Source organism: Ascaphus truei, chromosome 2 (genome assembly GCF_040206685.1).
Source record: "Ascaphus truei isolate aAscTru1 chromosome 2, aAscTru1.hap1, whole genome shotgun sequence".
Lineage (NCBI taxonomy): Eukaryota > Metazoa > Chordata > Amphibia > Anura > Ascaphidae > Ascaphus > Ascaphus truei.
The window spans coordinates 421972250-421987968 of record NC_134484.1 but is presented as its reverse complement, the minus strand read 5'-3'; the positions used below and the strand labels follow the sequence as shown (position 1 = coordinate 421987968).

General features: G+C 42.8%; 2 protein-coding genes across 4 annotated transcripts in view; one reads left to right on the top strand and one right to left on the bottom strand.

The window, feature by feature from the left end:
• Positions 1-9247, bottom strand: part of YME1L1 (YME1 like 1 ATPase) — a 42971-nt gene extending 33724 nt beyond the window's left edge. The window contains exon 1 of the mRNA XM_075587651.1: positions 9105-9247. Within this exon, the coding sequence (XP_075443766.1) occupies positions 9105-9137 (33 nt within the window). The 5' untranslated portion in view covers positions 9138-9247. The remainder of the gene's footprint in view (positions 1-9104) is intronic.
• Positions 9248-9293: 46 nt separating this feature from the next.
• The window catches only part of MASTL (microtubule associated serine/threonine kinase like), a 28210-nt gene continuing 21784 nt past the window's right edge, over positions 9294-15719 (top strand). Inside the window, exon 1 of one of the 3 annotated variants that reach the window (XM_075587650.1) lies at positions 9294-9567. Coding sequence is in view for 2 of the 3 variants with exons in the window: in XM_075587648.1 (XP_075443763.1) it covers positions 11784-11963 (180 nt within the window). In the remaining variant the exon portion in view is untranslated. Of the gene's footprint in view, positions 9568-11601; positions 11964-15719 lie in introns of those variants that run through there. The other 2 variants (XM_075587648.1, XM_075587649.1) reach the window with 2 other exon arrangements.

Here is a 15719-nt window from a genome sequence, read left to right as displayed (position 1 = left end):
AGTGTCTTTTAAAGTTAATGCTGGCCGTGTGCTCCGCACTTTGCAAAGAGTTCAAAATTATTTGTCTATTTTAAAAGGAAATCTTTTGTTCAGGATTTCTTCTTATATTGTAAATGCCACAGTTGTTAAAAGACCTACTGCAGGCTTTTTCTTTTAACACAAGCAGTAAATAATTTTGTAGTCACAACACATACAAATCTATTTACCAGTTTAATATTGCTATATATCAAAGCAACCTGTTTTCATAATTTTTATTTTTGTGTTTTTGTGTTTTTGTATTTTTGTTCACATATATAGATAATATATGAACAAAAGAGGGGAGATACATACATAGGTTATTGAATGTCTTTCTGAAATCCCTATAGAGGGTCAAGAAATTGATATGTTGTAAATGATACACAATGCACAGCAGGTTCAGAATTTATTATAGCAATGTTAACTCCAAGAGCTGACAGGCCCCTGGTAAATAATAATACCTTTGCAGATGTCACAGCAAAGCAGGTAGCAAGCCGTCCCTATGTTGAGGGATATATAATATCTGCCAAATTTATCATTTTGTAACCATTTGTTTTTGGGTATATCCTGGAAATAGAGTTAAAGGACAGGGGATATATTATTGCAAGTGTAATTGCATAAGTGAACAGGGTATATATTATATACAGGGCATTTCACATTTTTTTTAGCAGAATAGTTACAGTGGAGTGCTTGAGGTGAAAGCCAGGGTGGGACAATAGCCATGAGTGCAGGCTGTTGGGATGCTTGACTTGTGGGGCGATTTTTAAGGTTAGTTAGTATTAAAAGACTAAAAGGTTGACACCATTTGCATCAGAGAAAATGGCAGATGGCAGTTAGGTATGAATGAGAGTAAGTATGTATTGGGAGAAGAGAGATTGATTTGTAGTTTGAGACAGTATTTTTGTCTCCATTTTTGTAGATTGGGATAACTCTAGCAGTTTTCCAGGTCTTAGGGATATGGCCTGCAGACAGGATAGAGTTGATTATGGAAGCAATTGGTTTGGCAAAGGCTGAGGTACCAAGTTTTAGGAACTTGGATTGTAGCAAAATCAAGTCCATATTGGTTGCTTAATTTAAAATTTGAGGAGCGTTAATAGGGAATATCTCTGTTTAATATTGTGGATGCTAATAATAGTAGTAACCATATTAATACAAGAATTTATTTCTAGGTATAAATTCTCTCCCTATGAGACACTTATGGGATGAGTTATGACCATCAGTAGTTCAAAGTAACGAATTAAGGACTATGTTATTGGTAATAAAACAATAAGTATTGCATGCAACTAATATATATTTTTGAGTCTTTCTAGGCACAGGTTAAAGCTGAAAGTGCACCTACGCATGACGGGTTAATGGTCAAGCATTTTCTACGCAAGCACGCTCTTCATCCCAGATGAAAAGGCCATTTAGATGCTACTCATCACCAGCATTGCAGTAAAAATTTCTTATCATCATGGATACACATCAAGCACGTCAAAATAGTGCCAGCCTAGGCACAAACAGCAAATAAAGACAAAGACATAGCACCTGCAAATAAGTGTTTTGATGGACACAATACTCTCTGACCACTAATCAAGGGAGAAAGGTTATAGGCAAAAATGTCCAGGCCTCAACACACGAACTTTGAACTTTTTATTTTTACAGGTTTTTATTATTTTTCAGTTACAATGTATGCTCCATTATGTTTGTGTAAGTGGCGTCCCATAAGGATGACAAAATAGTATAAGGTATTATTTGTTTAACTTTGTTTATTTTGTTTGGATTTCTAGGTTAATAGAATCTCCCTGCAGAATGATATCCCGGTGGGAGAATGCTTTATCAGTCAAACACACGGTTATGTTAATTGCTCACAGGTAGAGTTAGAAACAGAAGAGATGCACCCAATACACAAGTGCTAAAAAGTAGTCTATGGGAAGAATATGTTTCAAGGAATTTATTCCCAAATGTAGGAGTTGGGTTACTGTATGACAGGTTTACAGGGATATCCTAAATCATACAGCCACAGACATTTACTCATTTAACCAAGAATAGGTTTAGTTTAAATTAATGACCCCGCAGAATAAAATAGCTCTAGACTATATTTTAGCCTCAAAAGGAGGGGCATGTATGCGCCCTAGTTAAAGCACAATGTTATGTATTTTATCCAGGATTTAGGGACCATGGGGACTTGGTGGTTGGATTGATTTGCTTTGAGCGAAGCTAGCGAATGTTTTTGTATGTGTGTGTTTGTCCTACTCATTGCTCTCTATGTATTAAGTACAGCAAAACTCTGATCCAGAAGTGCGTTGCAACCCCCACCGACGCTATGCCTCTCTGCGGTGATGATGTCGCCAGTCCCCCAGAAGAAGAGACCAAAGAAGAAATCAACTGGGCTGATATAATGGCCAGAAAAGAAAGGAATGAAGTTATGCACAACTTGGACATCTTGGTCCATCAGGACTATGAAATGGTTAACTGTTCTGTTCTTTAAATAGACTGTCTCTTAAGGATATGGGGGACTGAGAAGACTGGATATGAGGAAGGTGGGAGGTCACAAAGGGAAGTGAGTCAACCACAAGGAAAGGATCACGTCAGCCATTGTGACCATAGCAGCCATCTTGGTCCGTTTTGCCATTCTGAGTAAATGCAGTATGAAAGATGTGTGCAAGAAGAATGTTTGTGCAGTCGCTCTTAGCAGAAATTAACCCCCACCAATTCTCACAAATAGCTGACCCTTAGATTATGTGACATATTCTAATCTATAGAAATATTTAATGATATATATATATATATATATCTCTCTATTGGTTGTGTGGCATGTGGGCCACTAAGATTGTACCCTGCAATCACACTGCCCTTTGTTATCTGGGTTTCATTCTTCCCACTTTCTATGTATCTGACACGTTACCCCAAGGGAAGCTGAGAAATCGAAAAGATCTGACCAGGACCATTAGTTCAAACCGCATTGCAGCTTGGGTTTTTATACCTAGTTTAGGTGTTCTGGATCTCTATTCTAAATTAAGTAATCTTATGGTAAATATTAATGATGCTCTTAATCAGACATGTGTGCTATCATCCGTTTGACTAATGAACAAGAGCAGATCCGGACAGTATTATTACAGAATAGAATGGCTCTTGATTATCTGCTAGCCTCACAAGGAGGTGTTTGTAAACTTGTAGGACAGAAGTGCTGTGCCTATATTGAAGATGAGTCTGGCGCTATTCATGAAGATATGGATAAGTTACAGGAAATTCAGGCAAGGATGCGTAAAGAATCCTCAGGCCTTAACTTAAATTGGATGTCAGGACTCACTAGTTGGATTGGAGAATTGGGTATGAAAATTCTCTATGGTTTTATTGTAGTGATTAGTATAATCGCAGCAATTTTTGTTATTTTTCACTGTGCTAAGTGTGCAATGCTTTCATTTGTCTCAAGGAAACCTTCAGTTTCATCTCACGCCATGTATGCAACTAATAATTCATATGTGGCCATGAACAGAGTCTATGATACTATTGGTCCCCATAAGGCCATTGTCATAGAGAAGCGTACCTAGTAAGGGTATTTGTTCTTTTAGAGAACAAAAAGGAGGGATTGTTAGGACCAGTATGTCAGGCCAGAATGTGCACTCATGTTAAGCTTCCATTTTGTCTGGTCATAACTAGTTAAGATTCTGTAGTCAGCTTTTTGCTGAAATATAATTCATAAATGCACTCAGTTTCTCTGCTAAATTGCATTTCATTCTTCCTGGCCAGGATACTACTAGATACTTTTGTAAGGTCAATTTCCTGGTGTTTTAGTAGAATATAATAGAATGGTTCTCTGCAAGAAGCAAGAATAATGTAATAAAAAGTTGCTAAGACTCAAGGTCTCTTTTGATAACAGACAATGAATAAGCTATGTATTTAGACAATTGCTTGTATTGAAAAAAGACACGTCTCAAAAGTCACGCCACTAATATGTCCTGCCCCTAAATCACAGGACAGGAAGGGAGCAGGATCATCAGGAACACCCAGAAAAAAACATACAATAACAAATCATAGTGTAGTACTTATGGACAATTATGGGTCAGAATTCAAGAAGAAACTTGGCTCTTATGGATCGCCTACTTACAAGAAGCAGGATAAAAAACAGCGTTTTTATATGTAAAGTTGGATAATATATTCCTCCGCCTAAGATAGCAGCATACAGCAGTCACTGATGATTGTAAGCTGGATAGTGTGATCGCCGGGGCTTTCGCTCTCACAAACCAGCAACCGCATTTATACAGAGAGAAGAGGGAAACATAGTGTGTACCAGGTAACACTAAAAATTTTATAGAAGAAGCATAGAAATGTGTACTCACAATGCAACGTGTGAGCACATTCACATAAAGGTTTCTTGGATATCAGGCAGCTACATACACGGCTTGGCAGTTGGAAATGTCCTCCGCTCCACTCAGAAATCCCCTCCTCGAGGGTGCCCCCTCGTCCGGATAGATGGCGTCTGACGTCACTTCCTGGCCTCGGAGTGACGCCTTTTCCGGTAAGGACGGGAAGATCAGGGGGTATGGAAGACTCGCCGAGCCGCAGCAGCAGTGCCTCTGGGGTTGGAGCAGGCTATCAGACCGTCAGTGTATGATGCAGCTGTACTCTGTCTCCTTCCTTAGCTTGGCTCAACGCGTTTCACTGCATCAGCAGCTTCCTCAGGAGCAATAATCCCCTAAATCACGCCTCTAATCAAAGCTACGCCCAAGACACACCTAGTATACGCCCAGGACACGCCTATGATACGCCTCTAACCAATATCTTTTTTTATTCTGTATAAAAACCATTACCCTATGAGTAATAAATTGAGACAAAGGATTTGAAACCTGGCGTGCGTTACGTTTCATTTTGTTCGTCTCCCAGGCCTGAAAAGTTCACCGAAGACCGGAGATAACAGTTGCAGGGCGTGAAGCTTCCTGGGAAGTCTGCTGCAAACAAGGCTTCAGTTTTCTTTGCAGAGAATAGGTTCCTTTTGGTTCTGAAGCCAGGGGAAGGAAATAACGGATTTTCCTTCAGTTTGGCTTCAGTTTTGCTCTGCAGAGAATAGGTTCCTTTTGGTTCTGAAGCCAGGGGAGGAAATAACGGATTTTCCTTTCAGTCACAGTCTTCATGTATTTGTCCTAGAACTACTCCAAAAATCCTGGCTGCTAAAAGAATGTATTGTGAGATCTTCAGAAGTGAAAACATTAGGAATCAGGGCAGCTCTGTCCCGACAAGAAAACAGTTCTGTAAATAAAGAATTGTTCTCCTGTTGGGGACAAACATACTGTACATAACAAAGCTTATGCAAGAAGAAGTATTTCACATGTGACTAAAGCCAGGGAAAAAAACACACACAGACTTGGATACTTATCTTCCCTGTGCTGCACTATATTCTATTGTGAGTTATGTAAAATACTGTAGACGTGTGCTATATTAAAATGTTGTAGTTACGTGCAATCTATGTTTATCTCTAAGCATCTAATTTTAAGCACAGTAACAGCCAGCACGGCAGAAGACGACGAGTGGCCATCTTCTAAACCCCCATCTACTTAAACTTCCCCCCTGTACCCTCAAGAATCTCTGAAAGAAAATTAAAAAAAAAAACACAAGCAGCGAGAAATAAACCTGGCACTCATTCTAACTATCTTAGGCCCATGTGGTACGTCTTTCTAATATGTGTATTTTGGAGGAATATTTATGTAAAACGAACTACTTCGCCCTATATTAATAGTCCATAGGAAGACCAGTGGAGTGCCTCTTTATTTATTTTTGAGCTACTGAGCCCTTTTACATTCCAGACTACTTCCTGTTGTGGCTTTTGGAGAAGGAGCAGCTCAGTGAGTAAACACTGACTGAGAACACCGACACGAAATTTGGAGAACCTGGTTCAATTCCCGGTGTGAGTTCCTTGTGACCTTGGGCAAGTCACTTTATCTCGATGTGCATCAGGCACCAAAATCATAGATTGTAAGCTCTATAGGGCAGGGACTGTGCCTGCAAAGTTCTTTATAATTGTGAAGGGCTTGGAATTCCATTGAGATAAAAAAGCACAATAGGAAATAAAAACAAGAAAAGGGTAAGGAAGCTCTAAAACTAACCAACAATAACAATCTACAACTTAAATAGTTGTGAAGAAAACAATTCCCTTGAAATTTACATACAGTATATGTAAATGAAGGGTGGCTGCCAAATAAAGCACTGACCGCCTGGTCAGAGAAAAAAAAAAACATGTGATAACATTTCTTTTTATCACATATCGTTCGCCAAATTTATTTTTTATCACTATATGAAATAAAGTTATTATTATATTGTGAAAGAACTGTCAAAGAAGAGAAGCTGTTGTGTGGACGAGTGCATTCCCCTTACTGCAACACACACTGACAATCAGGGTTGAACCTATAAAGCTAGGAAATGCCAAGTATTTATTTCTCAGTTTCCAAAGCCATCCTGATGCTATCTATTGCTTAAAAAGAATATCCACAATTGACTATTTACACAAGATAAGTGTTTTGCATCATATTTAAATATTGGCATGTGATAAATGCTGCAAATGGATATTTACTTACTTATAGACTGCTATGGGCAACATGTACATATACATACATAAATAGGTTTTTTTTTTTTTTTTTTTTTTTTTTTACAATGTATGATTCAGTGAAATACAAGTTATCTTAAACCATACATCTACACACACAAGATGTTCTTTATAATACAGAACATTGTGTATCCCGTGTAATGTTTATACTTACAATAACACTGTGATAACAATACATTTGTTGACGTACAGTATGCTGAAAACATTAAACAAATGGTAGCTTCCTAATACTTCTCATTCCAAAGTTTTTGTCTCTGAACTACAAATGACCTTGTAATAAATAGATGTTAACAACTGAACTATCGTGTTCATTATTTCAAGACAGGCAGTAATGAGTACCAGGGTATTTTCTAGGAGTAACTGTCTTTTGAGGGTCAATGTGTCTTATGTAAATATATTAATGTGCCCCAACCCAGTGAAAAGATGCTTGTTGCAAAAGTAATTAAATTCAGCGCAAACAATTAATCACCTCCTTCTTAAACATATTGAATAATTTCCCACTACTGAAACCAGATAAAAATACCACGTGAGGGCCCATTCACGTCAGACAGGTCTGCAATCCTGCTTTTCAGCTTCCACGGCAGCTTGGGATTCTGGGAAATGACATGCAAATGAGCACTCAGTGTGACACTTTTTGCTTCTTTTCCATTTTAGCATGGATCCCTCTAAGCTTATACCTGTCGCATTACACAGCTTTCTCAGCACAGCCTGGGCTAAAGCATGGTCAGTAACCCTGCTCACAGGCAGCTATGCTGAAAAAGCTGTGTAATATGACAAGCTTAAACTTATGACCATGCTGAAATGTAAGAAGCGACAGGTTACATACACTGTGTGCTCATTTGCATGTCATTACACAGAATCCCTGGCTGCAGTGGAAGCATTGTATGCCAAGGTATAATGGGGAAAGTCAGGGTTTCAGACCTGTCTGGGACATGTGAATGTGCTCACAAGTGGTATTTTTATTTGATGTACACTGTATGGTGGAGAGTTTGGCACTTTTTACTCACCATAACTTATTTTGTGTCTGGTTGTAGCCACTATTGAATGGATGCCTATTGGGCAAGTGAATGCTAATAGCATAAAAGAGTACATGGTCTTCCAACTTATTACAAGAAAACTTCAGGTCATGTTGTTGGATATTGCAGTACTGTACAGCCTAAAATCTATTATTAGGCCTCCATTGCTTATAGGCTTTTAGAAGCACTAATCGGGAAGACTTAAATATATCAACCCGGTCTCCTCTCGTTACAAAGCAGATAGCAAAAATACAAGAGCTCACCTAAACTCAGTTATTTAATGTGGGAAGAAAGAAGTGCAGTGTTATGGCCAATATTTGGCTGAATTATCTTCACGCACCAACAATGACTTTTCTACATTGGTAAGGATACACTTATATTTCCTCTGTTTAACATTGGTCCATTTATCCCCCTAATTTGGATATTTGGCAATTAAAAAAAAAAGTATAATGCAGAGTAAATGAGTACTTCAGTATTAGGCAATACCTTTTTTTTGGACTAAATTGATATTATAAGACAAGCTTTCGAGAGTTCTCTCCGTCACGTCGATGAAGAGAGAAAACTCTCGAAAGCTTGGTCTTATAATATCAATGGTTAGTCTAAATAAAAAGGCATCCCCTAATACTGAAGTACTGATTTACTCTGCACAATCGCAACTCGACTAACACAGCTATTTCGTCAAGTCAAAAAAAGTTATATAAATCAACCCATTGTGTGTCCAATAACAAGAAGCAAAACCAGTAGAGTAAGCGTCTGAACCACCGATCTGGTACAGGTCTGGTAAGGCTGAAGCTGTAATAATTTACCTGTTTAGAGAGCGAGTTATTATTGTCACTTCTGTAAAATCTACAACCTGAACGTGTGACCAAGCAGATTCTAAGCAAACTGGAGACCTGTGATTGTGCTACAGCCATCTTTCCTGACCTCAACCTGCAAACTTCTTTAGCACAATGCCTGAAAGGTGGGTTATTTGATTTTAGCTGAACCCCTGCAGTGCTGCACTGCCATCACCACACAATGCAGAACAGGAGAGTAACACAACATCAGGGGTTTAAGTGAACATGTCCACGAGTTTGTTGATCATGGAGAAAGGGCGTTTAAAAACTACTGGACATGTGTGTACATACATAATCACTCATTTATATACCTACATATATACCTACACAGGTGTGTGTAAATGCATAGGTACATACTTGACAACTCCTTTTTATGTACACCCATATATAAGCGTGTGTGTGTGTATGTATATATACATATACACACACACACACACACGTATACACAGCTACTGTATATATGATACGGTATATACATTGTTTACATATAAACTCTATGGCCGGTAAGGGTCACGTGTTCCTGCCTCACTAACAGTTTAACTGCGTCACCCTAACCGAGGTGCAGGACAGGGTGACGCGGTTACGTCACTCCGCCACGCACCGGTTCGGTCCGACGTCACCGGTATCGCCTCCTCTCCCCCCCCGCCCCGCGCTCACCTGCGGCTGCACAGTGCTGGAGAGCGAGAACATGCTGCGAGTCCGGGGAGCCGGGTGAAGCGCCGGCCGCTGCTGGGTTTCAGTCGTTACGGAAGGAAGCGGTTCGGCGTGACGTGACAAAGGTGACCCGGATGGCTGGTACTTCCGGGACTCCTACGTCACTTCCGGCTTACACCTCTCCCCCTGTCTGCATGTGTCAGGAGGGATTCACAGTAACCGGCTGTCAAATAGCAGTGTATAGAGATCCTAGCAATAGCTCTGGGACCCTGTATATGTGTCACAGGGAAATCCCACTGCGGTGGAGAGATCACATAACGATGCTTTATAGATTCAGCATTGTATGTAATGATATACATAATGTTAAAAAGGAATCCAATGTTCCCAGCACACAGAAGAATCAAAAAAGAAGGGAATATGCCAAAAAAGGTTTCATGAGCAAAAAAAGCACAAATCCTAATGTTATGTAAGTAAAAAAGACAAAACCACAATGCATCCAAACAAAAAATAATAATGGGAGAAAAGCAGGGGAAGGAAAAAAGGGGGGGATGGGATAGGGTGGGACATTTTTATAGCCGCCCCCCTCTCCCTGTCATTTTTATAGCTGCCCCCCTCTCCCTGCGAGGCTGGCGGCGCGGGCAGCCGAATTCCCCGGTCTGTAGTGAGCAGCAGGGGGAAAGACGGGGGAGGCGTGACGCGGTGCGGTTTGCCCTCATTGGCTGAACTGCCATGGAGCGTGGCCTAGTGCTCCGTCACCCGTGTCCATCTAAATTTTCGGGACTGGAAGAAAAACTTGCGGCACGGCAGCCCCCCCTCGCAGCGGGCCCGGCCCCATTGAGAGATGGCTTTAGTCCCCGCTGCGCCTGCAGTAGCCAATGGGGACCAAGCCTAAGGCCGCGGTCCCAGTATGAACTAGCACGCGCGCCCGGTGGGGGGGGCGGTCGTCACGTGCACAGCGCTTCACTGCGATCTGTGGAGAAAATCAAAGATTGCAACGGGGGCGTGGCTTTTGCTGGGGCGTGGCCATGACCTCACGCGGCTGGTTCGCCCTCATTGGCTGAACCGCCAGTGGGGGCGAAGCCACACCTCCGACGCAAGTTGTAACCACAATTTGCCGGTCTTTTGAAAAAATTGTAGTGCAGCGCGGCTGCTAAATGCGCACGAAGGTGCATACTGGGCCCAGCCCCATTGAGGGGTGGTACTTGTATGCACTTAGCACTCCGAGCCGTGCGCTGTAGAACACTGGGGCCGCAGCCTTAGATTATACTGCCTGCGCACTCCTGCAGCCCAAGCGATCAATGAACTTGGCTACAGGAGATTGGGGAGGTGTGGCAGACGCGTCACGAAGCTGGTTTGCCATCATTGGCTGAACCGCTCACGTGACACGGACATCACGTGGCCGCGCTTGAAAAGACAAACATTTTTGTCCCTTCAAATCGCGGTCGTGCCATTGCGCTCCGCCGTGCATTCGCAGCAGGGCAGCCTCATAGGCATTTGTGTTTGTCGTGAGCGCCATCGCGCGCTGTATTATCGTGGCTTTATGCAGTAGCATTGCTAAGTAAATACATTATTTATTAAAATCTTAAGCAAACTGCCCTTGACTTAGATGGCCGCTTTCTGATTATTAGTGTGCGATTGGCCACAATGGACCTTATTGAATTAGACTGTGCAGAGCTAAACACATATATGAAAACATAACGATCTTTAACTTTTTTTTAACCTTTTAACTACCGTTCAGTCTTAAATTGTCACAAAGAGGGTGTCACATACCACTCCAAGGTGTACTAGTCAGGTTCTCGCAGCCTTTGGCTCTCCTAGGCCAACTCATGGCTACCACCCCTTAACTGTTTTGCTGCCAGATGGGTCTGTAACTCGTTAAAAAACAATAAGTGCAAAAGGGTTAATACATACATACTCTCCTCCCTCTACCAATTTAATAGATCTGGTCCCGGTGCTTGGCATGGTAGCGCCCCTATTTTGTATTCCAAGGATGCCAAGTTGTGCCTATTTTAATGTGCCACATTTTGGAGTGCCTGCTTCTGTAACCAGGGCAACAATGTTACAACCTTAACCTCTTTCCCCATGTGACTGGCACTATTTACATTGTACCTAGTTCAACCTCTTAAACACCACAAATCAGGTTGACCCCTTTCAGCAGCAGAGGGGTTAACGATTGATGGGCACTCGCTCATCTAATTATAAGGGGGCAGCAGAAATTGTCAGTATGAATTGGGGTGTCTGATGTAACTGCAATCTCAATTCCGAAAACTTAAACTAGGATCAGCTTTCCCAGAACCTGGTAGCAAACATAATATATTTAGAAAGGATGGATATTTTGCCCGTATCCAACATGGCCGCGCATGCATTATGCATTGAACGTTCCACGCCAGCTGTCTTAGGAGATGCCTGATACAATGTCACCAGGGCACTGTCGACAGCTCTTAAGCCCCGCCCTCCTTAGATGTAAACCAGGAGATGGCAGATGATTGGTTGAGGACTGCAACCTATGGTTCCGCCTACTCCGTCAGGTGTGTTACCCGCGCGTCCTTCCTGCTAACGAGAGGATCGGATTGGTTGGCTGCCGGGAAGACGTAATTCGGAGGCGTGGCCTGCGTTTGAACCTAGTTGGCGCGGAGTTGCGGGCTGAGTGACAGCAGTGCGGTCCGGGGACCTGGGGTCATTATGGGGGTGGGGGAGACGGCGGAGAAAGCAGGCGCGTCCCTGTGCGGGGAGAGGAGGGTGCCGGTCCCGCACCCGCCGTCCATCGAGGACTTCAACATCGTCAAGCCCATCAGCCGCGGCGCCTTCGGGAAGGTGTATCTGGCCCGCAGGGACAACAGCAGCCGGCTCTTCGCTGTCAAGGTGAGCGGGGCCTGGGAGGCTGGCAGCAGCTGTGCTATCATCTGAAACGTAGTGGCACTGACTCCGATTAACATAAAGAGTGTGTGTGTGTGTGTGTGTGTGTGTGTGTGTGTGTGTCTCTCGATGTGTTAACACACTCGAGCAAAGATTCGTGGGCTGCATTTATTACAGGTTGCTGAGATATTGGTGCTACTGGGTGAGGGGGTTTCTGTAAAATATTTTGTTTATATAAAATACAAAAACACACACACACACACACACAGGCTCTTAAGTAATAATAATAGTAGTGGTGTCCTGTACCCCCCCAGTACTGTAATATATTAATCACAGTTTGCAGGGTTAGTGGAGAGTTGCACTATAGTAGAAGTTGGTTATTGTATTTTGTATGGCGCCAACATATTTCACAGTGCAGTACAATGTGGGGATAGGCTGGTGGACTTAATGGCTGGTGTATTCTACGACGTGTGGAAGATCGATGTAATGGTTATTAAGTGTCAATAACTGTTGAAAAGACTGAAGTACTATAGAAGATCTTATGGAGACCTATGTCACAACAGTATACTGCCCTCATTGACTGAACCGCGCACGTGAAAGCACCGACGCACGGCAGATAAACAAGTTTGTCTCGCCACGCATCGGTCGCTTCGCCGCTCACATGCGCGCACTATGCACATTGGCCTCCATTGGTTTGCTTTTAGCAACCACTATGGACGCAGGCTAAGGCCGCGATTCTAGTGCGTGCCGTGAACAAAAGGCCGCACCTCTGAGGCAGGCCATAGAGCGCGCCATTCTCGGCCAGACAAATGAATTTGTCTTTGCTGTGCGACGGCCGGGTCCCGTGCGCGGTTCAGCCAACGAGGGCGAGCCACTCACGTGACCGTCACGGCCCTGACTCCACCACGCCTCCCTGTCACTTCTCGATATCCTGGGCCAGCATGTTCAATGAACGTGACATACCCGTCCCATGTGATCATATAATGTCCTTCGGGCTCAGAGTTCTGGCTGTTCCTGCCAGATGCTGAAATCCTACAAGATCATGGAACCCAGGTCATGTCTGGACATGACTCTTGTTAATATGTCACTATCCATTGTCTCTTCTAATCTGCAAGCGAACCACAGGGTATTCACGGCTTGAGCTAGGTATACAATATTTTATCACCTTGTTTGTTGTGCCTGCATTGTTTACAGATTTACATTATAAAAGGTTCCTCACAGTCTTCTGTTTATTTTCGGCACACACAACTGGCCTGTAGTATTGATATTTTGGTATGTTTGAATATCAAAAGGTGTTTTTTTTTTAATATAACTGTGTGCTGCGAATTGACCAACTGGAACAAGCTGAATTATAGTAGAGGGTCATGTGACTGCTTTAGCTGTATAAAACCAATACCCCCCCCCCCCCCCCCCTGCATTTGCATTAGATAGTGAGACATTTTTTAACTGAGAATATATAGTTAGACTAGAGGTGACTGGGGACTTCATCTTTCTACTAACTCTTCTACTCAAGGCAACAAACGGTGAGCATATATGACCACACTATGATCCCATGCTTGTTTGCCTGCACAAATTAACCCCCCACCCCTTTACAACTTATTTCACTACAGCCTCTCCCAACACTGACTACACACAACTACCTTCCTGCACTACTACAAACTCAGCCCACTGCATAGACCCAAGCATTGCAATTCAGATACACATTTGACAAGGTAAAGGCACAACCCTGCTGTTTAGTCTGCACACACTTGACTCAAAACAGCTCCATGCAGCAATACCTAGCTCTGGTATAATGAACCTGCTTTTTACCTCCACTTTGTTCTTTCTCCTGGCCTCATTGAAATGTTACTCTCTCTATCCACTACAAACTCCCCCCTCCTGGTCCACGCCCAACATCACCATACACCCTGGATTACTCAAAAGCCTTGCACTATCTAGAATGTTGGTGGAGAACCCTGAAAACCAGCACACCAACCACCGCACACTCAAATGGCAAACATCATAAAGTAACAACTTGCAAACAACTACTCAAATTTCTACTTGTACTATTACTCTCTTTAGCAGGTGATATTGAACCTAACCCAGGCCCTCCCATTACAACTCTGTCCCATAACCCTGAGAATACCCCCTTCAAATTCCAAAAAGGGCTATCGGTTGCCCATATAAATATCCAGAGTCTGCTGCCCAAACTGGATGAACTAAGAGCATGGTGCCTTATGCATAAACCAAAAGCCATCGTTCTTACAGAAACATGGCTAACCCCTAAAACCCCTGATGCACATATTGCCATTCAGGGATACTCCATTTCTAGGAGAGAGAGGTCAAAGAGAGGAGATGGGGTGTTATTTTATATTGCAGACACCTTACAATTTACACTGTTAAATTGCCCCCCAAGCCCACCCTCTTTTGAAATCCTAGTTGGCAGAATATGCCTCCCCTTTTCTAAGCCCATCTTGCTTGCTGGCATCTACCGCCCCTCTACAATCCCTGACTGATATCACCCAGTTTTTTGTCTCCATTTCCTCTCTGAATGAGAAGAGTGAGCTGCTAGTTCTTGGGGATTTTAACTTCAATTGTCTTGACCCTAAAAACCACAAAATCCAGATACAACTCAAGTCACTTAACCTATCGCAACTCATTTCCCAACCCACACGGACAAACCTGAAACCGCACAAAAATTCCTTGCTTGACTGGATTCTCTCCTCAAATCCCAGCAGAATCCAATCCTGTGGCATCCTTCCTGACATTTTCAGTGACCATGCAATAGTGTACTGTGTAAAGAAAATTAAACCGCCCCAATCAAGCCCTAAAGTTCTCCTCACTAGAACATTTAGAAACTTTAACCCACAACAGTTTCTGGATGACCTTACCAACTGCCCTTGGCACAGAATTGATTTAATTCCCGACCCTGATTCTGCGCTCGACTATTTCCAATCAGAGTTCTTAAAACTCTGCGATACCCATGCTTCACTACGCAGAATAAGGGTACGGGATGCCCACCTTCCATGGGTTACACCTGACCTTATAGCACTCTACCAGTTCAGGTATGCCTTGTGGAAAAGCTACAAAGTGACTGGCACTACCAAGGATCTCAATCACTACAGATGCCGGCGGAACATGTGCACAAGGCAAACAAGGCACACAAAAGCACAATATTACTCTGACAATCTCCTCCAGAATACATCAAACCCCGCTAACTTCTGGAAGGTTATCAACAACATATTCCAGCCTTCTAACCATCAACAGCCAAGTAATATTACTAAGGGGGATATTACTCTGACAAACCCCACTGACATTGCAAATGCATTCAATGATTACTTTGTGGGGTGTGCTACTAACTTATTAGCGAAACGCAGCACAAACCCCAAACAGGAATCTCATCCTGGGAGTACCCCTATAGCCCCACCCCCTCCCAACACTGCCCACAATTTTCAATTTGGCCCAGTATCCGAAGAGGAGATTATACAAGCGCTCCTCAAATTAAAATTAAGCAGCCAATGTTGAACTGACCTACTACAATCTAGGTTCCTAAGACTTGGTGCCCCACCAATTGCTTCCATAGTCAACTTTATCTTGTCTGCAAGCCATATCCCTAAGACCTGGAAAACTGCCAGAGTTGTCCCAATCTTCAAAAGTGGGGACAAAAAAACCCTGTCTTAAACTACAGGCAAATCTCCCTTCTCCCAATCCTATCCAAAGTCATGGAAAAATGTGTCCACTCCCAATTAAGCGATTACTATAACAAGACAAATTTCCCTAGCC